This window comes from Aethalodelphis obliquidens, unplaced genomic scaffold (genome assembly GCF_003676395.1).
Source record: "Aethalodelphis obliquidens isolate GAN/ISIS:26980383/991018 unplaced genomic scaffold, ASM367639v1 scaffold81, whole genome shotgun sequence".
NCBI lineage: Eukaryota > Metazoa > Chordata > Mammalia > Artiodactyla > Delphinidae > Aethalodelphis > Aethalodelphis obliquidens.
The window spans coordinates 7,178,499-7,204,282 of NW_020838025.1; the positions used below are offsets into that span (position 1 = coordinate 7,178,499).

General features: G+C 52.3%; 1 protein-coding gene across 3 annotated transcripts; it reads left to right on the forward strand.

Moving 5' to 3' along the window:
- Nucleotides 1-3,321: 3,321 nt before the first annotated feature.
- ZIC4 (Zic family zinc finger 4) lies at nucleotides 3,322-23,798 on the forward strand. Of its 3 annotated transcripts, XM_027092804.1 has the most exons (5): nucleotides 3,322-3,766; nucleotides 7,405-7,489; nucleotides 13,464-14,081; nucleotides 18,593-18,911; nucleotides 21,011-23,798. In XM_027092804.1, coding segments are annotated over exons 2-5 (1,008 nt in total). In that variant the 5' UTR covers nucleotides 3,322-3,766; nucleotides 7,405-7,419; the 3' UTR covers nucleotides 21,012-23,798. The 3 variants fall into 3 exon arrangements, with proteins under 3 accessions (XP_026948605.1, XP_026948608.1, XP_026948606.1); XM_027092807.1 differs by lacking the exon at nucleotides 13,464-14,081; XM_027092805.1 differs by lacking the exon at nucleotides 3,322-3,766 and having other exon boundaries at nucleotides 7,288-7,489.
- Nucleotides 23,799-25,784: the final 1,986 nt, after the last annotated feature.

The following is a 25,784-nucleotide window of genomic DNA, read 5'->3' on the forward strand; positions in this document are numbered from 1 at the left end:
CGTGGCTGCTCGGGGCGAGCCCCGGCCTCCCCCGCCCCCCCCCACCCTCGCCCGCCGAGGAGGGAAAATTAGGAGGAGGAGGAGGTAGTGGAGGAGGAGGAACGGGAGGCGGAGGAAGAGGAGGAAGAAGAAGAGGAGGGAGGAGGAGTCGACCCACCTCGCGAAGTCCTAGCCTGCAGGCAGCGGCGCGGAGCGCCGGGGCGCCCGCCCGGCCAAGCGCGGGGAAGCCTGACTGCTGCGGGCCGCGAGCAAGGCGGGCTCCGGCGCCCGCCGAGCAGACCTTGCCGGCCCGGCTAGCACTTTCTCGCCGCTCAGTCTCTGCCGAGAGGACCCCGCGTCAAGGCTGCCCAGGGAAAGGCATGGAGCATCTCAGCTCCCCAAAAAAACTTCCTCCCGGATTTGTAGCATAGAGGAATGTGAGCGCCGGAGCAGCGACTGCTAGCCCTCTCTCCGCCTCGCGCCGTACGCCCCTCCTCACTTCTCTACTAGCCCCTCGCCCTTTCTTTTCTCTCTCTCTCTCTCTCTCTCTCCTTTCTCTCAGGCTCGCCTCCTCGCTCCTTCACTCTCCTTTTTCCCCCTCTGCTTTTTGCAAAAAAAAAAAAAAAAAAAAAAGGGGGGGTGGAGGGGGAGAAAAAAAAGAAAGAAAGAAAAAGCCAAAGAAAAGGCGCAAATCATGCACAATATTGTCTTTTGCGGTTTATCTTCCTGGGGAGAAACTTTCACCTCCTCAGCCGGGCGGTGAGCGCGAGACTGATAGCAGCAATCATTCCTGCAGATAAATGAATTGAAAGGACGACACCGTCCCCCCCTTGATGAATGGGAGCAGGGGGAGGCGTCACGTGCTGCCGACGCGGGCGCCCATTGGTGTGCCTGCGCTCCCCCCGCCCGCAGCCGCCGCGCCAACGGAGGGCGCGCCGAGGCGCCGCGCGCCTTTCATTGGCCCGCCCGCCTCATCAATCCCAGGTATTGTAAAGCGCTTGACATCCCCTTTTGACAAACAGGGCTGCCAGGAGTAGCAACTTTTTTTTTAGCCAAATTTTTCCCCTCTTCTCATGGAAAAAAATTTTTGCCACGATTTCTTTTCCTTTTCGCAGTCATATACATTCTCTCTCCTCTTTATCCGTATCCCTCTCCCTTTCCCTCTCCATCTCCCTTTCTCTATCTTGTCCTTCTTCAGACCTGCTCTTAGCTGAGCGATTAGCGACTTCGGGCGTCTCCGAGAACAGGAGGCGGGGATGGGGCTGGTAAACACAGCTAAGGCACTTCCAGAATGTCCCGATTCAGCAACTTTCTTTTCTTTCTTTCCCCCTGTCCCCGCCTTGAAGGGCAGCAAAGGAGGCTTTTGTTATTTGCTCCGTTTGAAGTTCGCTTCCCTCTTGCTTCGTCCCCCTCCTGTTTATAATTTAAGATCTCGGGAGCACACAGGCACACACCACTTTCTCTTTACCAGAAATGTGATTTCTGAGGATAACCGGTTGCCTCGATTTTCTCACTGTTATCAAATCAATCAGACTTCCTGCTCCCTCCTCCCCCCAAAAAATAAGCACAGGTGGATGAGAGCTCCAACTTTCCAGGTTCAGGGTTTTTTGTTTTTGTATGGGGTTTTTTTTTTAGCAAATTGAAAACATTGTTGCTGATTTTTATTTTTTTTTTCCTTTCCTGTGTTATTCTTTTCTTTTCTCCCTTTTCCCTAGTCTCCCGTGTCTGCCCCCACTAACCCCTCTCTCTGCACTCCTGTTCCCAACCCTGGCCCCTTTCATTCAGGTAAAACTGTAAATTTCCCAACACGCCATTGTTCTTCAGGACTGCCCAAAGCTCCCTAGAAATCCCCGAATACTTTTTTCGGTATTTAAATCTGCGATAGATAGGACCAATGTAAATTTTGTGACATTCAAACCTTTTCTAGTTCACAAATCAGTCACCCTTGTCACAGTTATTGAAATTCCGTAACTCACCACACCAGGACGGTGGAAAAAGCGGGCGCGGTCTTTGTTGCCGACCAGGCTTTTGATCGCCAGAGAAAATTTACTTACCTTCAGATGAGTGAGCAGAAAAAGAAATAACACTCCCTTTGATTTAGTTAGGAAAATGCAGACATTTGGATTCAGTGCAAACATACAACACTCGCTTGTTTTCGCGATGCGGCCCTCGATTAACCTGTCTTTGCCCAGCGCAAAGTCTATTCAACAACTGCGCGTAGTTGCTTTTTGTCCCGTCCACAAAGAGCCATTGACTATATATTAAAATGATTGTTGAAAGGTAGAGGAGTATGGCACTTAAAAGCAGGAAAAAAAATCCCTGTGACTCAATCAATTAAGGCGAGCAACATTTATGCATTTCAAAAAATGCATGAGGATGCGGGGGGTTGGGGGATGAAGGTTGCATTTCTCCGCAGCTCTGTTTAAAACCCAGCAGCCCAGGCCGAGGGTTTAGCTGAAGCGTCTGCATATTCATTAGGTCTAATTATTTTCTAGTAAGGAAAACACAAAAAGCCAAGAGTCGGAATCCTTCAATTTGCCCTTTGTTTCTAACTTCATTTGGCTTCTTTGCAGCTGAATCACAGCCCTAAACTCTTTTCTCAGACAAAGAGAACTCAACTCATCCTTTCACAGGCGGCCCCGTTAGGAAACTCACCAGTGCCTGGGCGAGAGGAAAATGAAAATGAACATTTTTTGCCCAGTCGCCTGTTCGGGCTGCACAGGCTGGAAGAAGGCAGGGTCAGCGTCGGCCTGTCCTCCTTTCTGGTTTTCTGGTCTTTTCATCGACTAGATTCTCGCTTGGGGCTGACGAGCTGAGCTGCCCTTTCCCTGGGCTCTCCCTGCTCAAAACTGGACTTCTGTTAGCTGGGATGGTTTCCTGGTGTCTGAAGGAAACTGGCTGAGCATTTGCGCTTGTTGTGCTGGGAAATAGAAATTTGAGAATGAAAAAAAATATCAAATGTTCGGTCCCCAGCAACAAGTCTGAGTGCAGCAGCCCCCGAATTCCCTGCCAGCTTTGAGTGGAACAAGGATGGGGGAACGAAGGCAAAGGGATGGGGCTTGAGGGGTGGTTTAAAAAAAAAACTGTTATATACTTTGTTTTTTAAAAAGATATATCGGAGCCACTCAGAGTCTTTCCTGCTGCCTACAAGGGAAATTTGGATCCTGCCTCCACTGCAGTTGTAAAAATCTTATCTGCAAGGAGAAGCTTTCTCTAGAGGCTGTACTGCTTTCACCAGGGAGAACAAATCTTGAACCCACCTCTCCTGCCTTTCAAAAAAAAAAAAAAAAAAAACAAGGGAGGGGACCTGAGGGGAGAAGGGTAGACGCCGTCGGGAGGGGGAGAGGGAAAATAATTCTTCAAAAAAGAAAAGTCAGTCCTCTCCTCTCCTGTTCGTGGAATATCCAAGGGGAACGTTGACAAGAGGGTATTTTTAGGAAACGCGTCCAAATATACAGAGTAAGAGTGAATGTGACAAAAAAAAAGTTGTGGGTTGTAGAAGTTATCAAGTGGGATTTGCGGCGCTCTCTGCAGGAAACGCAAGCGGCTCCAGTTCAAAGCCACATGCACCAACGTGACATATAAGCCATTAAAATATCATCCTGACGGCTCATTTCTGCTTCATCATACATTCCCTAACTGCTTCCCGAAAGCTGGAAAAGGAGAAATGAAAGATGCCCGCCTCGCTGGAACCACAAAAGAGAGGCTTGGAGGGTTTTGTGGTCCCCCTCAGGCACCTCAAAGTGATGTGCAGAAATGAGGCGATCCCGGCAACAGGTGGAGTGGGGTAAGTGCGTGAGTCCGGGGGGCAGACAGACCGGACCTGTACCCCCAGCAGCGGGGTAGGAGGCACCCAAACCCCACTGGGATAAGAGGCCCAGCTAGATTTTTCCCCCATCCCCCTCCCTCCGTAGCCCCCCAACCGTGGGTACAGGCCCCACCCCGCTGACACTGAGGGGAGGAGGGGGCCCTTCCGCCGAGAGGCTACGCTGGAGATGAGTCCATCCCTTCTTCTGGGGGGCGGTGCAAGGGGGACGAATGGGGCTCCCACTGGCACGCGGACCAAGGGCAGCTTGTTGCCTGCCCGCCTTCCCTCCCCTCTTTGTAAATCGCCTGGGTGCCCCACCGTTGGCCCAAGAAGGGGAGTCGTGGCCCAGAGCTTCCCTCGCCCCGAGTGCTGGGCCCTCGCAGGAGGGGGCCCCTGCAGACTGCTTCTCCGTCCTGCCCCCGCAAGGATGGCAGGGAAAGACTCGGCTTCCCCTCTCCAGGGTCAAAGGAGCCAAGTTAACCCGGCTGGCAGCAAGATGATGGAGCTTCTCCACCGCTACCTGACTGGGGATGCCGGCTGGGTCAGCTGCGGGGCCCGCATCCTCGCCTTCTTGCAGTCTGGTCCTGCCTCAGGACGCTGACCGCTGGGACCCGCTCTCTGCGCGCGGCGGGCTGTGGGTTTGGGATTTGACTTTCTTTCTCCCGGATGCGAACGAGGGCTACGACTAGCTCTCAAAGGAGAAGGCCGCAGCTACCTGGGATTCTGGCCACTACCCTAGACACATGGAGGCCCTGGAAATTAGGGACAAGTGGGGCAGGAACAGAGTCAGGCTGTGAAACAAAGCTAGAACTGCCCCAAAGGGAAAGTTTGGGGTTGATGAATGGTCCATGGGGACATCTGGGAGCCAGCAAGGTCTTTGGAATGGGGAAGGGGCGTTGGAGGGGCTGGAACTTGGCCTGCACTGTCTGCAGGAAACTCCCTTTGGATCGCAAGGTCATATTTCTACCCCTTTTCCGACAGCATTGGCCTCAGAGCGACCTGCGAAGAGGCACCATGTTCCCTTCCTCTGTCTGGCCGCCGGCGGTTTGTGGGGGGCTGTTCAAAGGTTTGGTTAAATGTCCAGGCTGGTCTTTCAAGCAACCCACTAACGCAGATTCTATTCTGGGCACACGGAGGTCGCCCAGTCTTCAGGCCCCAGCTGGAGGAACCTCAGCTTTTCCCTCTAGGGAACAGAAGAATGAGAAAAGGCCGTCGCACAACCCAGCCTCACAGCCCAAATTCCTGGTATTTGAGGGCCTGATGAAGGGGAGCCAGGGAGGTTCCGGGTGCAGCTGGCGACAGCAGGCCACGGGAAGAGGCCGGAGCCGTTTTGCCTTTAGCCAGGGAGCTCCCAGACAGCCTGCAGGGCCCCTGCTCCGCACCCGCCCCGCCGGCCGAGCTGTGGCCGAGAGGCGGACATGCCTTTGCCGGCGCTCCTGCGGCTTAATCTGTGTGGAGCAGTGGGGAAGTCTCGGGGACTGAAGTCGCTGGCTTGGGAAGCAGGCTGAAGATGACCTCTGACCTTGGGCAGGCCTGCGCCTGTTAGGGCGACCCCACAATGTGCAGGCTTGGTGTTCCCCCAAAAGAAAAATGATGTCTTTTGCCTGTACCCACTGGCCCACTTTCATAGCTCTCCCCCAGCACGATCAATTACTGAAGCTCATTGGCACCCTTTTCTTGTCTCAAGGGAAAGAAGGCAGATTCCAATAAGTCCCCAGGTTGTGCTCCTGACCGGTGATTCAGTGCCCAGGGCTGGTGTGAGGAGACAAGTCAGGAACAATCTTTTGGGGAAAACCAAGCTGAACATTTTCAGGGCTTTTATATCCCTGGGTTGGCAAGGATCTCAGGTCCAGGGGCCCAGGGGCTGCTCCTAGATTCCCTCACCCCTCCTTCAGCGAGATGACTGGCTTGCTAAGTGGGGTCAGAGTTTGAACCGAAGGAGAAGATATTTACCCAGGTTCCATGCACAGGCCGGTGATGGAGCTGCTACAGGAGCAGCTTAAGGTTGGTCCCAGTTGCCTGAAGTCCAGCCTCTGAGACATTCGTTTGCATGCCTGTGGGTTTATAATACACAAAAGACTGTCAGGACCTGGGGATAGAAGGGACCCAGGCCTCTTAAAGGGAGGGCTCGAGCAGCATTGTAGGTGTGGACAGAGTTCTTTAGGGAAACTCACACCCATTTCCCTCTGAAGCAAAAAAGTAAATTCTATTAGTTCCAACCAACCAGGACTTTTCCTGTGCCAGACATCCTGCCATGAGGAAATTTTAGAGCAAGGACACCCAGCACGCTGCCCTTCTGTAGGAATGCAAACTTGGGCTTTCTTTCTTTCCTGATTTGTGTGGGAAGGAGCTTCTTACCTTTGGGGACAGATGCCTTTTGGTTAGAAAGAATCGAAAATAAATAAAACCCTCTGAGAAAAGGTGAGTCTAAACCCCTACTCCCACCCCTCAGGCTTGGACCCAGAAAAGAAGGGGGAGTGAAAGGTGAAAATACCTAAGCTAGTTCAAGCCCGGGTTGGCGGTTGAGGGAGAGAGAAAGAGATCTTTGAGCATAGAGAACTGGAAAGTCTTTGAGATAGCAGAGGCCCACTTGGATTTGGCCTGTGGTTCAACAAGTTAAACAACCGCTTGTTCTGTGGGCTGGAGTGTCAAGACAGGCAGACGTCCTCATTGACAGAGAGCTTGCTGTGTTTGTCCAGCCTGAGACCTTTTCAATGACTGTTTGTCTTTCTAGGCCAGATTGAGGTTTGGGGCTGGGTGAATCGCCTCTGTTTGGCTGTTCCACTGCCTTCAGCCTTGCCTGACAGATGCAGAAGTCCCCAAGATGAGTTTAAGGTTTTAAGGTGACCAAAGGCTGGATAGCTCTATCCAAAAAGTGAATTTGATAAGGAATGCAAATATTTTGGGGGTGGGGGTGGGTTATTTCTAAGCTGCTTAACTAAAAAATGTGGACAGCCAGGACCAATTGATAGAAATAATCTCCCCCCACCCCAAACCGGTGAATTTTATATTCACTTTCAAAAACCAACGGCGATGGCTTCCAGATGGGTGAGGGGGTGGAAGCCACGCGAGGGTTAGGGATTCCACACCACCTTGGGCACAACAGGAGCTACACGCCTGCAAAGAAATTCCTCTCCTATCAGTTCCAACACTTACAACTCAATTTTTAACCTGCTAACCTCCCAGAGGACACCCAGCCCCCCTTCTCACTAAACTCAATTAATTAATGAACTTAAAGAAAATGATGGGGGCTTCTCAGATAAAAAAAGTTTAAATTCTGGAGTGAGAGACGTTTGAACACTGACTGACTGAAAGTGTGCTTAACTCTACCTGTAAGGGAGATCCACAAATAAGTTACGGATAAAAATCTAGTTGGGAAATGATGATTTTTAATATTTTTTTATCAACCAGGATATATTATTTTGCAGTAAATATGGGTAGTTCCCAGCAGAAGTCTCTTCTTTCACTTCCAAATTTGAAAATAGTCAAAGAAAACACTGAAAAGATCTTCAGACCAACACTTTCTTTCACTCTTACATTCAGGCCACACAGTCTTGCCATACGAGCATGTAGGAAATCGTTTAACTAGTGACTGTCTCTCTTTTCTTCCCAAACAGGCTCAAAGTCAGAAAATGAGATACAAGACTTCTCTGGTGATGAGGAAACGAATGCGGCTTTACCGAAACGCCCTGAAAGAGTCAAGTAAGTTAATATCCTCTTTTGAATATTGGTTTGCTGAAGTTATTTTTTAAGTAGGAAGTTATTTTTGTATGTTTTTTTTTTTTTTTTGGTCTTTTGGTTATGTTGGTTGTGAGTTTGGGGGTGTTTCTTGAATTCCAATGAAACTTAGAACAACACCTTGGTGTTTGATACATTTGCACACAAATCAGCGACACAACGTCCCACCAGCAGCCAGCTAATCCCCCTCAATGTCTACTCATCTGGACATTCTAGAATTAATATTTGACGACTCTCTCATTGAAACAACCACCCCTGACCTTCTGCAGTTCCACTGTCACATTATTCTATGACATATTCATCTTGAATTCATTTCCGGACGATTTGATTGGAATGAGGTTTGACATGTATTGGCTTACATGAAAGGAGCAGACTTTGATCTTGGTGATGGGGTTTACATGATATGCATCATCTTTACCAGGGACACCAGCCTTCCGCAATGTGGCAGCCACGATGTTCCCACAATGTGGTGTCTGAACAGGGAGTGACTGACAGCCGCTCTGTCAGGAATACCTTCATTGTGAAGAATTTAATTTAATATTCCATTTAGAATAAGCATATGATTTAGGGTTGGGTGTTTCCCCTTTCAGGCATCTAGTTTCCCTCATTTCAACTACACCACCAGCTGATGGTTGCCTCCAAGGTATTCCCTTGTTGGTAGGAAATGCAACCTTCTTAATAAAAGTTAAATGGACAACTTAGGAAATGACTCTCTTCTATTATTTTGGGATGATTTGATGGCAAATTCTCTAGAGAGATGTGGTTATTATGTAAATTCCGTTGTTTTAATTCCTCAGTGCTGGTCTGGAAGATCCTCTAACAATGTTTCCTAATCAGTTGTCAAATGATGGTTTGCTGGGAAATTAAATTTTATCCGAGCATTTTATCCGAGCATATTTTCTTTCATACGTACTTCCATTAATGATGATTAAAGCCCAAACTTCCATAGACGAGGGGAGGAATATCTTCCTTTATCTTCAAAATCCTGACAGACCCCTTCTCCTCTGTACGATGTGGGCATGGACCTACGGAAGGCTCCTGGGGCTTAAGTTGTTATTTTTCTCTCCCGCAAGACTAGAGACAACCTCTCACTGTAGGAATCTTGAATTCTGTCTGTGAATAGCCTACGAAGGGATTTGCCCCCTTGTTTTGGATGGTACCCTGGCCAGAAACAGGGAAGAAAGGACTGAACAAGTGACTGCAGACCTAGATGCACAATATTCAGGCAACAAGATTTGCGCTTGGTCAGGCTTTGTGCAGTGGCCCTCAGCTTCTGGGATCCTGGCTTGGGCATAAGCTGCAACAAGATAATCATCATTTAGCATTGTTGAAAAGATCAAAATGCAAAAAATATCCCAGCTATTGATCTGAAATCTCCCGCATTGTTTCCTTTCCGAGGAAGGGAAGTCAGACATTCCCCCACTTAAGCCAGTGATATGAGGAGCTATAACAGATGGTAGGGCCACCAAATATATTTCTATACAGCAGGACTAGGAAATCACTTTAGTTTATGATATTGTAAACAAAGGTGCTTAGGGCATGATTTCGAGGTCTGGAGGGATGTTTGGAGTCTGGTGGTGGAACTTGCTCCAAATAGGCCCCCATGAAAACCCCCAGTGGTTCTTGAAACTCTGCTGAAGATCTCTGAGCTGCAAATGTATCTTTTTTTTTTCTTCTGCAAATCAAGCAGAAATGTGGACTCAACAATGCTATAACCCCCAGCACGGTTAGGAATAGAATGCTTCAGCCAAACATTTGGTATTAGGGGTAAGTGTGGTGAGATAACTTTTGAAAGAAAAATTCTGAGCACCATTGAGGGACACCACTACTTAGCCTACCCAATGAATAGTCAATGAAACCTGGAATCCTTGCTACCTGGGCACTGGAACACTCAAAGGAACGGCCCTGAAAGCTAAAATATGCCTCACTGACATCGGTGCCCCATCTGTCATCTGTGATTAGCTGGGTACTGCTTTGGGGCTTATTTCAGAGATACACCTTGAAGACCCTTATGTAATCACCCAGAGTTCCCTGTTTATAAATATTAGTGAGTAAAATGGTATCTCTGTCCCTGAGGACATGTCCCTCTGGGAGAACGCTTGGTCCCGTTGCTGTGTTCAGCCGACCAAGGTGTGAACCACGTGGCTCCAAGGCACTTGCAAAGATTAGGTAACCTTAGTGACCTTAGGTCAACTGACCCCTGACTATTCAAGAAGCATCTACCCGGGATGGGTCCAGATGTTTTCAGTGCTTCAAAAGAAGTCTGCATCTGGGAAGGAGCTCCATGGGGCCAGGTTACTGTCGGTGAATTTGGCTGAATCAGATGTATCTGCCCTTTCACTGTTGGCACAAAAAGCCATACACGTGTTCAAAGCTTTTCAAGGGTAAACTTATCAAGAGAGACGGTAGTGCAGTAACAGTCTATTGTATATAACTTCTGCTTCTTATCCCTGGAGTCTGTGGAGTCAGTGCTTAGAATTCGGGGCGGGGGGGTCCCACAAATTTGGATGGGAAAAAACGCATCTTTATTTTCACCACCTTCTAATGGAATGTTATAGCTTCTTCTATTATGCGTGTGGGCAAAAGGCACAGGATTATTAAAGTTCACTAGCTTCACCAGGTTTCCAAAAGGGTCCACAACCTAAAACAACTTGAATACTCCTGTTCTGTACTGTTATTCAAAGCTTTTGATGCGGGTGTGGTCACGGTGTATATATTAAGGGGTTCGTTTTTGTGCAAATCAGAGTTTTCATGGAAGCCAAATTAGATGGTTAGTTTGACAAACGTCCTGAACAGTAGGTTGTAGATTGCCAACTTTTGGATGGGAAAGAAAATATTTTCACTGTTGGACTACTGCATCAGTGCCCCTGCACTTAGGCCTCAATGCTGCTGGAGGAGCTGACTAAGTTCTGTGTTGATGAATGGTTAGGAGAAAGTGCTGGGCAAGGGGTCCCAAAGAGGAATATGCTGGTTTGTTTTTTTGTTTTGGTCTTTGTTGTTTTCAGAACCCTTCATGGGTTTGCCCAGACAACTGTATCATTCAAAAGACACCTGCGTGGTGAGAAGCCTTGAAACCAGCGCTCTGAGGAAGGGAAAACAGGGCAGGAAAACAGAGGAGGCACCTGTGGGCAAAAGGGATAAACCGCAGAAAGCGAGAGTGTGGGAGAGGGTGAAAGCCAAGAAAGGAGACAAATCCTCCAAGTCTAGTCTCAACACTGCTGTGTGGAAGCCCTTGGTTTCCAGAGCAGAAGGGCTTCAGCTGTCAAATGCTCTCCTTCAACTTTTTTTTTTTTTTTTTTTTAATGCTAACTCAGCATCTATTGGTAGCTTGCTTAAGCTCTTCCGGCCGGAGGAGCAAAAAGACCTGGACTTGTCAAAGCCGAGGAAAATTGTTGTGGAAGTTAATCCCTCACTAAATTGCGGCACTGAGCCAGGAACAATGCATTAAATGAAGAAAGGCTCAAAGAATCTGCCAACCATTATAAATAAGTTAATTATTTTTAAAAATTTAAAAGAAACCGTTATTTACTGACCAGGAAATGTTTAAGAATAGTTCTTGGTGCTGGAGGTGGCTGGGGCAGCTCAATCAACTTCATCAGAGTTCCTCGTAATCTGTCCAAACTTCTCACCTCTGCTAGGGGAGTGGGGTCTTTTACTCAATCCTTCAAACTTCTCTTAAAAACCCAAGTCTTTCATTGCTTTGAGGGCACTTTCTATGGCTGCCGGGGAGCCCCGAGAGAACTTAGGTTGGCATTTTCGGCTACTGAGTGCAACGCAGGCTTGAGGGCCAGCAGCACTTTAAATCGCCGGGCGATGCAGCCGGCCCTAGCCGGTCGGCACAAACAAAGGACACTCCCCCCTGTTTATGCCACACTCGGCTGGTCCAGAACTGAAGGTTTCTTCCACCGGCCGATCCCCACCCCAAGACAGAGGAACCCGCAGCCCGGGAGGGCATCCCGCGAGAGGAGGCCGTGGCCCGAGGTCGCTCTCACAGCCTGGGCCGGGAAACGTGGCCTCGGCTCTAGGCAAGCGAGTAGAGACAGAGACTCCGGCCGCGGGCAACAAGTGGCCAGAGGGAGCTCAAAGTGGAAACGATTCTTAAGTTCCCTTTTCCAAAGGCTCCGCCCGGCGGCAGAGTACAGAGCTCAGGACCGCAATTTGATAGTGGGAGAGAGACCTGGGGAGAGGACCCGCTCCGCCTCGCTGCGCTCCCCTCGCCTTTATTTCTTTGGCCCGTCGCCCGCTGGTCGGTGTGATTTGCGGCGGGAAGGATTCTTAGGCCCTCTTGGGAGGGCGGCGTGGGTTCGAAGCTAGCCTCTCCCAGGTTATCACCGTCTCCGGCCCAGTCCTGGGGCTCGGCTCAGGGCCAGATTCTTGGGTCCGCCAGTCTCTGGGCGCTCCAGGCGCCCGGGAGGAGGGGCCGGCAAGGCTAAGTGGGAAGAATGGAGTGGGGAAAAGACAGAGGGGGAGGGGAGAAGAAAGGATCCAAGTAGGAAGGCGAAGTGTGCTCAGGGGTTTCGTGGAACTGAGAGCGAGAGTTAGAGAAAGAACGAGAGCGAGAAAGCTGAGCGACGCGAGAAAATTTGGAAAAGCGAGAAAACAAAATTAGGCGCAAGGGCTGTTAGCCTAGGATCGCCCCCGCTCCCGGCCTCCTAGTCTGCAGCCGCCTTTCCTCCCTGGATCCCGGCCCTCGCCTCCTCCCGACTCCCGGGACAAGCTGCCGAAGCAGGCCGCAGTCCCCGCGCTCCGGGTGCTGTCCATCGGCCCCAGCAGGGCTGGGGGGTCCGGTCTGCCTGGAAGGACTTTACGTGCAGCGCAACGCCCCCTCCCCAAAGCCGTGGGGAATGGAGGCATAACCCAGCCCCGCTCACTTCCAAGAGCGGCGAGGCAGAGCAGATCTGCCCAGCTTTCGGGGAGAGAAGGGGGAGGGGGCTCACGAGTAGAGAAAAGAATCCGCGCCCGGGTCAGAGCGCATGAGCAGTAGAAGAGCGAGCTGGGGGGTGGGGAGGGGAACGGGAGCAGTTGTGACTGTGTGTGTGTGTGTGTGTGTGTGAGAGAGAGAGAGAGAGAGAGAGAGAGTGTGTGTGTGTGTCCCCGTGCAGAGGGCCCTGTCATCGCTGACGTCGGACCGGGATGCGGGCCAATGGGCGACTTAGGCGATTGTTCCTCTCGGCGGGCCCTGGCCACGGCCCCGAATCTCTATTCACTATCTCACGCGCCCCGCTGCTGCCTCTGTAGTGTACAGGATTTCAAGTAGGCATTAAAGACTGATAGAGAGGGAGAAAAAAAAGTCACAACCCAAAACTTGAGGTGGGGGGGGAACTTTGCAGAAGTTGTCTATGGCTGTTCTTTCCCCTCCCCGCCGTCAGGTGACGGTGGCGTGAGCGCCCCGACCTAAGGAGCTCCGGGGAGTCCCGGCCGGGATGCAGCAGGCCTCCCTCTCCCAGCCGAGCTGGGCGCTGAAATTCGTATATATGGCCGGGGCTCTTGGGCACCACCACCACCTACAACATCACCACTTCCCCCACCTCCACTCCCCCGCAGGGCGCCGCGGCCCCGAGGGCCTTGGGGAGTTGGCCGCCAAAGCGCGCTCGGAGCGCCAGTCGGACCCCTTTGGAGCAGAGCCCAGGGGCACCCAGCAACCCACAGCCTCAGCATTGCGCACCCCACTACCCCTTCCACCCACCCCGCCGCCACCATCACTCTCCTGCTCATGAAGCGACAGGGGGCTCTACCGAACAGCCGCCCAGCCGGACCGCGGTGGAGGCGCTTGGCCTCGCGTTGTCCGCCCGGATCGCAGCCGCCGCAGTCTGGCTTTCGGTGCCGGCGTTGACCGCCGAGGCCGTGGTGTGGCTGGGCTGGGCCTGCCCCCTGGGGCCGGGTAGGACGCTCAGCCCTCGCCACCCGTTCTCACTCGCGCTATTTGTCTCAACAACAGGTAGCAGCTCCGGACACCATGGCCCCCAGCTCGCTGCCGCCTCCAGCCCCTCGGTGTTACCGGGCTTTCACGAGCAGCCTCCCCAGGCCTCCCCTAGCTGCACTTTGAACGGACTCCTGCGTCTGGGGCTCCCCGGAGACATGTACGCACGGCCCGAACCCTTCCCGCCGGGACCTGTGGCCCGCAGCGACGCCCTGGCAGCTGCCGCAGCCCTGCACAACTACGGGGGCATGAACCTGACCATGAACCTCGCCGCACCCCACGGTCCCGGCGCCTTCTTCCGCTACATGCGCCAGCCCATCAAACAGGAGCTCATCTGCAAGTGGCTGGCGGCCGACGGCCCCGCACCCCCGCGCCTCTGCTCCAAAACTTTCAGCACCATGCACGAGCTGGTCACGCACGTCACCGTGGAGCACGTCGGAGGCCCTGAGCAGAGTAACCACATCTGCTTCTGGGAGGAGTGTCCGCGCCAGGGCAAGCCCTTTAAAGCCAAATACAAACTTGTAAATCACATCCGCGTGCACACGGGCGAGAAGCCCTTCCCTTGTCCTTTCCCGGGGTGTGGCAAAGTCTTTGCTAGATCAGAAAATCTCAAAATACACAAAAGAACTCACACAGGTCAGTATTCACCACTGTCTGTCTCGTTCGGACCCTCTGGGGAGGCAGGGGGCCTCTTCTGGGCCCTCGGAGCTGGATTTCCTCAAGTTCCACCTGGGCGGGGAGGGGGGATATTTTGGTGTTTCCATGATCCAAGTTCATAAAATATTAATTATGCCCTTCAGTTAGAATCACAGAAGTTTCCTGAGGCTGTGTGTGGGAAGGATAGTATGAGGTTTCTGCTCTGGGGGTTGGGAAGGGGATGCTCGGGTTTCTGTGTGTGCAAATGTGTGGTCCCTGCTTACGGAGTTTGATTTTAAGGTATTTTAAAGGGCACTGTTCCTCAAAGTTGTAAAGACATAGGAACAATTTAATTTTTCCCTGTCCCTTTGGAATTGTGTGAGGCACACTCTTCCAATAGTCAGCCTGACAACCTGACTGCCACCTGAATGGAGAGTGCACCAGGCCCTTAGTGACTTCTCTAGGATTTGAGGGTCTCATGGGCTAATTTTGCCCCGGTTTTGGAGCCTTGGTGACCCACACTCGGGACGTTTCACAAACCCTCCCTTTTGCTTTAGCAGAGACCCAAGGAGACTCATTCACCTTAAATGTCATTTACTGCGCTGTTAAGTGAAATGGGGACATGTGTCAACCACATCTGTTACTTCTAGTTAACAGAAAGAAAAGGTGCCCTCTCAAAAGCCTGCAAAGTTGAACTCCTCTGGCCAGAAACATCTCTAATTGATGCAATTGCAAGGAGAAAGTTTTCACACTTCCCAGAACAGCCTGTGAAGTTACATTAATTAGTTTAGCAGCCCGATGTTTGTATTCTTCTTAGCTAGGGTTTTCTTGCCCTGGCTTCCTCAAAGTTTAAGAAGTCAACATCTCCCCTCCTCCATTTTGGGTGCGGGAGAAGGGGACCGATGGGGGAGACAGAGGGGATGAAATAAGTTCCAGCTTGGTGCCCTACTTCTACTCCCTGGCACTCTGCCTTACGCACGTCTATTCTTGGTGAAAACATCCTCAATTATTAGAGTCAAAGAACTCACCCAGGTTGGCACTACCCGGGAAAGAAGCTTGCTAAATCCCACCTTCTCCCCCCGAACCCTTCAGTCTTGGGGAAGGTCCCTGGCTAGGACATTGGCACACTCGGAGGCCAGATTAAAGTCCACTTTTAAGTCTCCTACTTTATTTCGGAAATGTATAGTTTTTCTGAGCTGTTTCCAGGATTCCTCCCCCCACAACCTCTCGCAAGCATTTGTCCCCCCACTCCTCCCTCCCTCCGATTTTTATCCAGGGAAAGAAGGAGAGAAGTGAGACCCAGATCTCCGCCCTCAGGCTCCCTATTCATTGAGCTGGCGGCCCGCACCACGAAGGTAGACTAGAAGTCCTGAGCCAGAGTAGGAACTCATTTTTAATGACAGGGGGGTTTTAAACAAACTTTTACTGCTCTTTGCCGGCCTACTGTTTGAAGTCCGTGAAGCAGAAAATGGTTAAATTCTCAGTGCAATCGACCTACAGCAGAGAATCAAGTTCAGTGCGCCCGAGCTGGCTCAGGTTTGCGTCTATTCAGAACAGAATTCTAAGTGCATCCTTTCCCTTTCCACTGGCAGTCCTGATTCATTATCACCGGAGTTTAAAAAAAAAAAAAATCTACAGAGCCTCTCCTGCTTGGGCGTTTCCCTCAAACCCTCCTCCTAAGTAATGAAAAGAGGAGAAAACAACAACAACAAAATGTTTCTCAAATGGCAATAGACCTCACTACAAATTATTCATGAAGACGGTTCTCGATTCAACAGGAAAATAATTGCCTTTTCAAATATTAATGGCGTTTCATTTCCTCGAGTCGCGGAAGCGGCGAATAGGCTGCTTTCTCAGGAGTTGAGATTTTCCGGGATCTGAATCCCAGGCCTGGCTTCGGGGGCAGCGGCTCCGATCCCACTCCGAAAGCTTTCGCTTTGCGGCGGTCACAGAAATCCCGGAACAATGGTGCCGCCGCGAGGGAGACGCGGGCCTGCCGCCTTTCCCGGGACCCCTGTGTTGCGGGCTCACCCCACTCTCCCAGGCAGTCGGTAGAGGGAGGTAGGGCTGGGATCCGAGGCAGAGGAGAGACCGCGCCGGGGCGGAATGCTCGCGCAGCCCGGCCCAGCCACAAGTGCGAGAAAATGGCGCGAGTCGAACCGCCCCGCCACTGCCAACTATGTCGCGCGGGCCTGGCGCCGGGCCGGGTCAGGGGCCTCTCGCGCTGCTGAGGCTCTAGAAGGAGACTCCGGGCCTTTTAGGACTCAGCCTCAGGCCCAGGCTACTCAGGGCGGGCTGCGGGGTCCCGGCCCAACCCTGCTTCTCCACATCCATCCACCCACCCACCTAGGGCTCAGCGCCCAGATCTGGTGGGAGGGAGAGGGCGGGAGGCTGCGTGTTGGGTGGGGCGGGGGGTGCGCAGAGTTAGGCGAGGAGTCCGGCGCTCCTCCCGCTGCTGGGGAGAGGCCGGGAGGGCGCGGGGGCGCGGCCTCACCTGGTCTCCCAGGGGCCTTGGAACTTCCAGGCTGCCCGTATCACCTTCAGTGCCCTGCTTTTTTCGCCTCAGTACCTCGTCTGGAACGAAATCATTGTTTCTGTTTTACATGAATGTCCAACAAGGCGGTCACAAGATGGGATATGTGTGTGTGTGTGCGGGGGAATAGTTGGGGGGTGGCAATCAACCTCAAATTCTATTTCTCCTCTGTTGTCTTAGCAGATCTTGATTTCTTTTGCAGGTCCTGAATTACATGATTCTTGTAAGTGATTTTAGAAAGAAAAGAAGGAAGGGAGAAAGAAAAGTTTTAGTTTTGCAGATGCTAACAGGGATCAGAGGGGAGAAAACGAGGGGCACATAGGGACATAGGGTTTATTGTGCATCTTTCTAAATAAAACTGTACCGGTGTGCCGAGAAACGGCAGATGCCAGCACTGTCCAGTGTTCCACTGTACTAACAATACTCCTGCAGCGGGAGGACGCAGCGGCCGCGCAGTGAAGGAGCCCTGGGCTCTAACCCGCTGCCGTGCGGAGGCGAGGGTTGTGCGCAAACCTCTGGCTCTGCCTAAGCCTCAAGAGGACTCGGGAGTAGGGCCTTTGTTTATTCAAACCTGCCCCAAAGCACCCATCTTTCCTGGAAGCGGCGGGAGAAGCAACCCCAAAGGCAACATTCCACCAGCCGGGCATCTCTCCCTCCTTAGCCAGACGCTTGGTAGTCTCTCTCTCAACCCAGGGCGCCCGGTAGCATCCATTTGTTGCAGCACCCGGACATTTCTTTCTCTCCTTCCTTTAGCATCTGCAGCTCCAGAGGAACCTGGGCTTCCGGGTTCTTGGGGTCCTTTCCTCCCCCACACGCTAGCAAATCCAGCCGGCGGTGAGCTCCCGGCTTGGGACTCTGTCCTCGGCCAATATTGCCACCCTAGCGCGCGCTCGCGCCTTCCCGCGGCTCTACAGGGCATCACACCACTGATCAGAGCCCCTCCCGGGCCTACCCCGGCTGCCCGCTTGCCCTCCGGTCCGCGGAGCCAGGCCTCGCCTGATCGCAGCAGCTGCGCTCATCCTGAAGCCACCGCGACCACGGGTGCGATCGCGGGAATGGCCCCGGATCCCGCTTGGCCCGGGCAGAACCTGCCTTGCCGGTTTCTCGGCTCAGGCTGGGGAGACCGGACCGTGGGCCATGGGTGGTCTAGGGAGGCCGCCCGGCCTCTCACAGTCAGTTCGGACTGGGAGAGCCGGCTCTCCGCGGCGGAGTCTCCGGGAAGCCGCTGGAGCAGCGTAATAAAATATTATTGCCGGCGCGAGTATCTGGAGGGATCCCGGACGGTTTAGGCAAGATTTGAAGAATGCTACTAAATGTTTGCCCTCAGGGGGTAGAGGGGAAGGGGGAGGGGGCTCTAGTCCCCGTAAAAATCGCGTCTGAAGTGAATTGCCCAGAGTACCTTTCCCTGCAGCACGAATGCACACCATGCACATGCCGTGTGCATCGGCTGCGCATCCTGATATTATTCCATCGCTTTGGCGTTTGCACAAAACCTACTTTAAGAAACAATTTGGGCCAGGATGTGTTTGGGGTGGACCGCTGGGCGGGGAGTGGGGAGCAAAGGCATTTGGCTGGAACAGCAATTTTGAGCAGATGCGAGCTCCTCAGTCAACTCTATTCTCCGGGCAAAGGTGCTTCTGGCTCCAGGTGGAGAAAATCTGGAGGAAAACAACCGGAGTGGATCAGGATTTTCCAGGAAGGAAACTCGACTAAGATGGAGTCTTTGTTTCTCCTGCTCCGTCCCCTCCCCCCAGGTCCCGGCGGGAGAAGGGGAGGGGGGGAGGCGTGCAGGAGGGAGCTCAGGGGGCGCGCTCTGAGCGGGGAAAGGGGGTGCCGGGCTTGCGGCGCCGGGGAAAGAGGTTTCTGAATTTTTTGGTGGCTCTCTTCCCAAAAATGGCAGAGAAATTGGGGTAGGGTAGTGAGGCCGAGCCGGGGCCACAGCCCACGCGCACTAATGTCTCTGCGTTGCCTCCACCAGGGGAGAAGCCCTTCAGGTGCGAGTTCGAGGGCTGCGAGCGGCGCTTCGCCAACAGCAGCGACCGCAAGAAGCACTCGCACGTGCACACGAGTGACAAGCCCTACACGTGCAAAGTGCGCGGCTGCGACAAGTGCTACACGCACCCCAGCTCGCTGCGTAAGCACATGAAGGTGCACGGGCGCTCGCCGCCACCGCCCAGCTCTGGCTACGACTCGGCCACACCGTCTGCCCTCGTGTCGCCCTCGTCGGACTTCGGCCGCGAGCCCCCGGTGGCCTCCTCGGCGGCGGTGGCGGCGCGTAGCGCCGACCTGAGCGAATGGTACGTGTGTCAGGGCGCGGGCCCCGCCCCTGCTGCCCCCGCAGCGCCCCCAAGCCCCGCGCGGCCACCTGGCCCCGCCACCGCCGCCGCCGCCTTCGGTACCAGGGTTGCTGTTGCGGTTGCTGCTTCCGCGTACCCTGACTGCCAGGTCTAGGCCGGGTTATTGAGGCTTGAAGAGAGAGTGAGGAAGGAAGCAGGGAAGGCAGGAAGGGAGGAAGGTCACCACTGATAGTTGTTAGAGCTCAATGAATATGCTGCTATAATGTCCATTGTCTTAAAATATCAATATGGTACCCATATGGATTCTACAGTCACATCCAGCACCCCCCCCCCCCAGACGCCCTCATGACTGGGTAGCTTGAAACCAGGGTTGGGATAAAGAAAATAGAGAAAGAGACAGGCAGAAGGTAAACAAGAAAACATATTAGGAGAGTTTCTGTGCAATCTTGGCCACTGCAGTCGGCAAAAGTAACACCGCAAAGTCCTTGTGTGGTTCACAGAATGGGAAATGTTTTCCTCGAGGCCTGGGCCTCCCGGATAGCCACAACTACTCCGTTCCCAGCTCCCAGTCGGAGCCTCCTCGGAAGTTCCTGTGGCGGGAAGGTGGCAGAGGGAATTCCTGAGCCGTTGTCTTCCGTCCTCTTTCCTTCCTCTTTTGCCTCCCTACACTTCCCCTCCCCCAGCTATTTAAATCCCAGATGCAAAATTTTCCAACCGCTTCAATAAAGGAGGTGCTAGGGAAGAGGGGGGAGGTTCAGCATCTTCCCTAGGGATTTTATGCCCCTCCCCCAGAGACTGGCCCAAGCACACAGAGACATCTGTCTGCCTGTCTGTCTGCTCTGTATGCATTATATACTGGGGGTAAGAGGGGAGTCCAAACAACGGGAATTACAGACAAAAGAGCGGTAAAGGGGCTTTAAGATTCAATGCTCTGAGGCCTCCTGAGAACAATCACCCTCTCCTCACACCCCACAATTGTTGAGGAGCTGCCTGTGGAATCTTTTGGGTGCTTGGCATTGGGGGTGCAGAATGGGCCAATAACGTCACTGAGGCCAGACCTCCACAGCAAAGGGATCCAGCTTAGGCTACAGTGTCTGGATGAATCACGTCAATTCTGTGATGGTCTTTGTCAAAAATCGCACCATGTTGGTCTTAGTTTTAAATTTTAAAAAGGCGGGAGGGGGGAGGGGAACAAGAGATGAACTGCAATAATAAATGTTTTAAAGGCAAACACCCAATGGGTCTAGATTGAATGTGTATGTGATATGCTGGGTACCAAATCCCCTGAAAAGGAACCAGATGTTGGGGGCAGGGAAGAGAAAAAATCTGTGCAGTTGTTGCCAAGGGGGGAAAAGAATCAGGGCCTGGTTCCCAGTCTGTCACCCTCTGCAGGGAGGATGGTGCTGCTTCAAATTCTTGCTAAGATTTGGGGTGGGGGGGGAATGTGAATAAAACGGAGGGGAAAAAAGTTTTGGTAGACCCATCCCACTCCCCTAAGAATTTGGAGATAAGTAGGGGTGTGGTACTCCTACCTAGGGGGAGCCCCCAAAGAGCTCAATTTAAAAAGCTGAGCCCAGCAAACAAACCCTGATTCTGCCACTCTGCTGGATTTTCTTCTGTTCTTTCCTCTTCAGACACCATTCGAAGATCCTCACTCCTGCCCCGTGGCCGCACACTTCCATCAGATAAATAACGTCCTAACTGGAGAGGGACTGTTTTCATTACTCCTAATAAAAACCAGAATCTTCCAAATACATCCTTAGTGAATCCGTCCTTGTGGAAGGGTGTCTGCAATCCCCTTCCCGCCTCGCCGCCACTACAATAGGGCCCAGAGGTCTCCTAGCCAAGGGCCCACGGTCGGCAGCAAACAACTCTTTCCCATCGGGAAACACCCGCCCCACCGCCAAGGTGCAGAGGGCATCTGGGGAACTTGCTTCTGAAGATGTTAAAAAATTTCCCCCTCTCCAAACAGGACTCCTTTCTTTCTCTTCTATTTCTAGGCCCCATTTTACCCCCCACCCCCATCCAAAATAATGAAATAAAATAAAAATGCATAGTCGGTCACTAATCGCCTTTAATTTTTCATTTGCTTGTTACAGATGTCCACCGCGTTGCTCGCAAGGTAATCTCGCCCTGCGCAGCTGAGCGCCCGCATCTTGCGCCTGCGACATCAAAGGGCCCGCGCACAAAGCAATGTTTCTTCGCCACGGTGCATCTTCATGGTAAGTTAGGATTTCTATGGCAATGGGCAAGTCGCACTGAAATCCTGAAAGGCCGAGCCTGGAGCCCGTCCAGGCTTTTCATTAAGGACATAATATTTACGTCTAACAGGCCTTTTTTCTTGTGTATACAAGTATATATTTTTGTTTGACGCGGACTAAATCATTTTCATTTAATTTCCGGTAAACAAAACCCACGCGAATGGGCACTTGTTCCCGATCATAATAAAAATGGATAATAATGTGAGGGAAGAAAAGGGCCGCTTGAATCGCCGCTCAGCTCCCTTTGTTTCTGCTTTCTGCGGTGATCAGAGGGCGCATTTGGGTTTGATGGCGAGTTTCTAAAGGCGAGGAAATGGTTTGTAAGAGGGGAAAGAAAAGGAGAAAGGTCTAATCAAGCTCGGGTTGTTCAAAGAGTCGGGTTTTGGGGTTGAAAGTGTGAGTTTGACGGTGCATCAGCATGCCGCGTTAGGCTCGCCATGGAAATGCGCGCGGGGAGCGGCCGCTTCAAAGGCGGCACACTTCACTGCAGACACTCTATTAAGATACATTTGCGCTGACCTTTGCTTTCACGCCATTTAATACTGTCACTGTGCTCTCCAGTATATACTTCCTCCTTAGGACCTGCCTCGCCAGCGTTTAGGGGTTCACCTGGCACTCCGATGGGGGCGGGGAAGGGGCGCTTTGGCAGCAGGGAAGCTTTCGGGAAAGGGAGGAGACAGACTCGTGCATCTTGACTGCGCCCCAAAGAGGCTCCAGGGTCAGAAGTAAATAACTTTAGGACGAGCTCGGAAGCTTAACAAATGAGCATCCCCAGCTCGGTTTTGTGCCAAGTGCCTCTCAGCATCTTGAGCGTGTTGGAGGCCTGAATTTCAATGGGACTTGGGGGAAGGAAAGGAGCCACCCTGGATGAGTCTGGGGAGTTCAGACTGTGCCTTTGGGACATTTTCACTCTGGCCCCCAGTCCAGCCCATTCTGCCCCTCTATCCCGGAAGTTTCTCACAGACCCCCAAACTTGTTTCTCTGCAGGGTGGGGTGTATGGTACCCCTCAGGCCTGCTCTGGCCCTGGGCACAGACTCCAGAGCCCAAGGCCAAGGGGATAGGGAAGATGGCAGGAAAGTTAGAAGTCCATGTTCCCTTAATTGTCTTGTTGTTTATTTTATCCAAGTACCCCAGTGAATAGGGGAAAAATAAACACGGTGGAAAAAAAATCAAACAGCGGAGTCTTCTTTAGTGCCAGTCCTTGTGGTTGAATAAAAAGGATGGTCCGCTTTCTATTGAGCTGAGAAATCTTTGAAGTGGGAGTTATTATCTGAGACATTCCTGCTTGTCGTCCTAACAACGCTGATGAAACGTAAAAGGTTCTTTGTCAGCGATTTGTTCTCCTCTCTGTCAAACTCCCTCTGCCCCGTTAGTTTCAAACCGTTTCTAAAGAGATAAAATCTAACTTTTTTAAAAAAATACATGCACGTTACACTAACTGATAACTTAGGGCCAAGTCCTGCTAAGGGAAAAACAAAAGCAATGCAGAGACATCAGGTCCAGAGCCTGTGGAGGTGTGCAGATGTTGAGGGGCCCTTTGCCCAGGCTCTGGGACAGGAGGGAAAGAATGCAGAGACAGCGCAGGCAGAGGGTATACACCCTAAGCCTACACTGTATGTCTGCTTCTCTCTTCTCTGGTCTGCACTCAATTAGTCCAAGTCAGGTCACCTAGAGACCCCTCAAGTTCCCAATATTCTTGCTCCGAATCCTTGGAACCAAGGCTGCAGCCAAGCAATTGTTACTATTTCCTGCTCCTTCGAAGACAATCTCTGCTAAAAATAGACCCATTGTGTGTTTCTTCCCACTAGCAGCAATCAGCAAGCTCTTTCTGCCATTAATAGAAAGGAGAGTGGCTTGAGGGAGAGAGACATTTTTATAATTTCCTGTTTTCTTCAGAATCTTGGCATTTGGAGTTCAGAAGGTCCACGACCCCAAAGTGCATGCAAACGCCCCCCTCCCATCCACATGTGCCGTTCTAAATTTCATATTGTGCCCAAGAAAGAAACTTTCACCCGTCCAGCTTTCCCCAAACCTTCTGATGTAGTTTTAAAGGTGGTTTAAATAAACAAGGATGTTCCAGCCTCCCCACCCCGTGTGTGCTGACTAAATGATTTGTAAAGAAGTTTCCCCAAGCTGTAACCCATGCTGTTATTATAGTTGCTACAAAATGTTGTCTCTTATACTGATTTTTATTTGTTTACTTGAGGTCCCCATATGTTTGTTTATATTGCTAATTTATGGGACAATGTAATGATTGCAATGAATGTGAATTATACGGACGGGCAAATGTCTTGTAATCATAATTCACACACCCAAGAAAGCCTGACTGAAATCTTATACTATTTGGTACCCTCTCTAGCCACACTGTTTGTGATTTATCACCTGTCCCCTTAGCATCCTTAAATTATGAACTAACTTGAAAGAAAAAAAAAGTTGTTATGTATTTTACTGAAAGTGATTGTTGAATGAAAACATAGTTGAAAGCTGTGGTTTAATCTTGCTGTAAATATGTAAAAATGAATTAAAATCTGTGATTCCTTTTCCCTTCAAAGGCTTTTGTGTACATGGAGCTCCGTTTTGCTATTTTCTTTGGAAATAAACGATGTGATGTTCCCCTTCCCCTTTCGAATCCGAGTGTCCTGTTACTGCTTCATCATCTTGGGAGAGATTTGGGGCCCTTCCACAGCATCCCGTCTTCTTCCCTGCCTTCCCTCGGGGCTTCGCAGAGACAACTCTAAAGCCTAGTTGTTCGGGGCAGCAAAAACACAGGGACCCACCTAAGCAGCCTTCGTAGAGAAGACTTCCCTCGATCCCAATTTCACCCCAATGACGCTGGCACTCATTAACCGGTTTCCATTGCGGAAGAGAAGAATGTAAAGCCATGCTCGCAGTGTCTTCCGAGAAAGGCTGCCTTCCGCGGCACCGCGCCCCCTCTCGCAAACTACCTCTGACTTCCCAGAGAAATGTCTGGTAGCTGGCGGGAATAAAACAAAGAAAAAGAAAGGGCGGGTTGGCTCCAAGCCTTCCCTAAGCCCTAATGGGGTACCTTGGGCACAGTTGCCCGCAGGAGTCTTCCCAGCTGGACGCTCCTCTCTCTGGGAGTAGCGGATGCTCAGACCTCTCGACTCCTTACTCCCTTCAGAGAGCTGCGAAGAGCCAAGTCCTAAGACTGTGTGGCTCCAGCCCACAGGACTCTTCTCTGAGCCCCGATTGGGAGACTGGGCTCGTCAGTGAGTTTTAGCATCTGATGCAGAAGCTCTCTTATCCAGCCCGGCCACTGGAGAAATTATTTCAGATGTATCAGAAGCACCTGAACCACCAGAGCCCTGCTGCACCCTCCCTTGTGGTCACTGAGCCTCCGGGCACTCGCGTGCCGGGCTCCCTTGCTCCTACTGCGCAGGCGCCGCATCCGCCTGGCCGGAAGAGGGAGAAGTTGGGTCTCCAGGGCCTGGCTGGGGCTTGGGATGCTCTGAGCGGGAAGACGACGGCTCTTGGGGTCTGGATGCTAGGTTCCCTTCGAGAACACCTGGGAGAACCAGCTTGTAGGGCAAGGGCGGCAGGCCTGCAGAGAAGGTTGCGGGAGGGACCTCAGCGCGCAAAGGTGCCAGGGCGACGCGCGGGTGTGAAAAGAGCGGCCCCGAGGGGACGGCCACTGGAACCGCCGCGACACGTCCGAGTCGGTGGGCGCCGCGAGGGAGGAGGTCCTTGGCCATTAGTCCTGGGATGAGCGCCCCCTCCCGTCCCTCTCGCCGAAGGGTCCCGCTCCTCCGGGTCCGGGACCAGTTAGAGGAGCCTCTCTTGCTGTTTGGGTTCCCCCGCCCGGCCTCTGTGGGAGAGCGCACTCAGGAAAGCCCTTTCACTGACGGAATCCTTGTGGTAGGAGCAGGTGGGGATGAGAAGGGCCCCGGGCACCCCGGGCCAGGGCTCTTCTAGGCTCGTCGCCTGATCCCGCTGTCTCCCGTCCGCACGGCCGCCCCAGGAAACGTCTGCCAGAGGAAACGTCCGCGCCTCCAGCTGCGCCTTCGCACCCCGCCTGGGACCGCACTGTGCCGCAGGGGCACCGGGGAGTCGTGGCCCAACCATCCCCGAGAGCCGAGAGGGCCGCTGCCCTGGGAACCTCCCAAGTTCGAGTTCGAGCAGAGGAATCACGGGATGAGGAGAGGAAAGGGGAAGTGCGCTGGGACACCTGCGCGCTGCTGCCCCTAAGAGTTCTCGGGCTCCCTTCGAAAAGTTATTTTTGGCAGAAAGTTGAATGGTGTGACCTTTGGCAGAGGGGTGAAGTCACTCTCGCCTGAGTGCCCATGGCTAGCTCACCCCAGAGAACACCTCAAATGTCCTTTGAAGAAGTTACTCACCTCCTATCTTGCAGTGGCAGCCCCGAGGGCAGTTTGGGGGCGCCTTAGCCTGCTAATGATTTCCAGTGAGCCCTTCCACTGGCTTCTTCGAAAGCGAGCACTAGGTAGAAAGTGCGAGTGTGATGGGAAGATTGGCTGGGCTTGTCCACCTGTGGCCCTGTGCCCCTGGATGAGGGATGAAACCTCCCTGTGCTCCAGTTTCCTCATCTGCTAAAAGAGAATTTCCAAGCATCATCTCCACAAGTTTGTCTTGAGC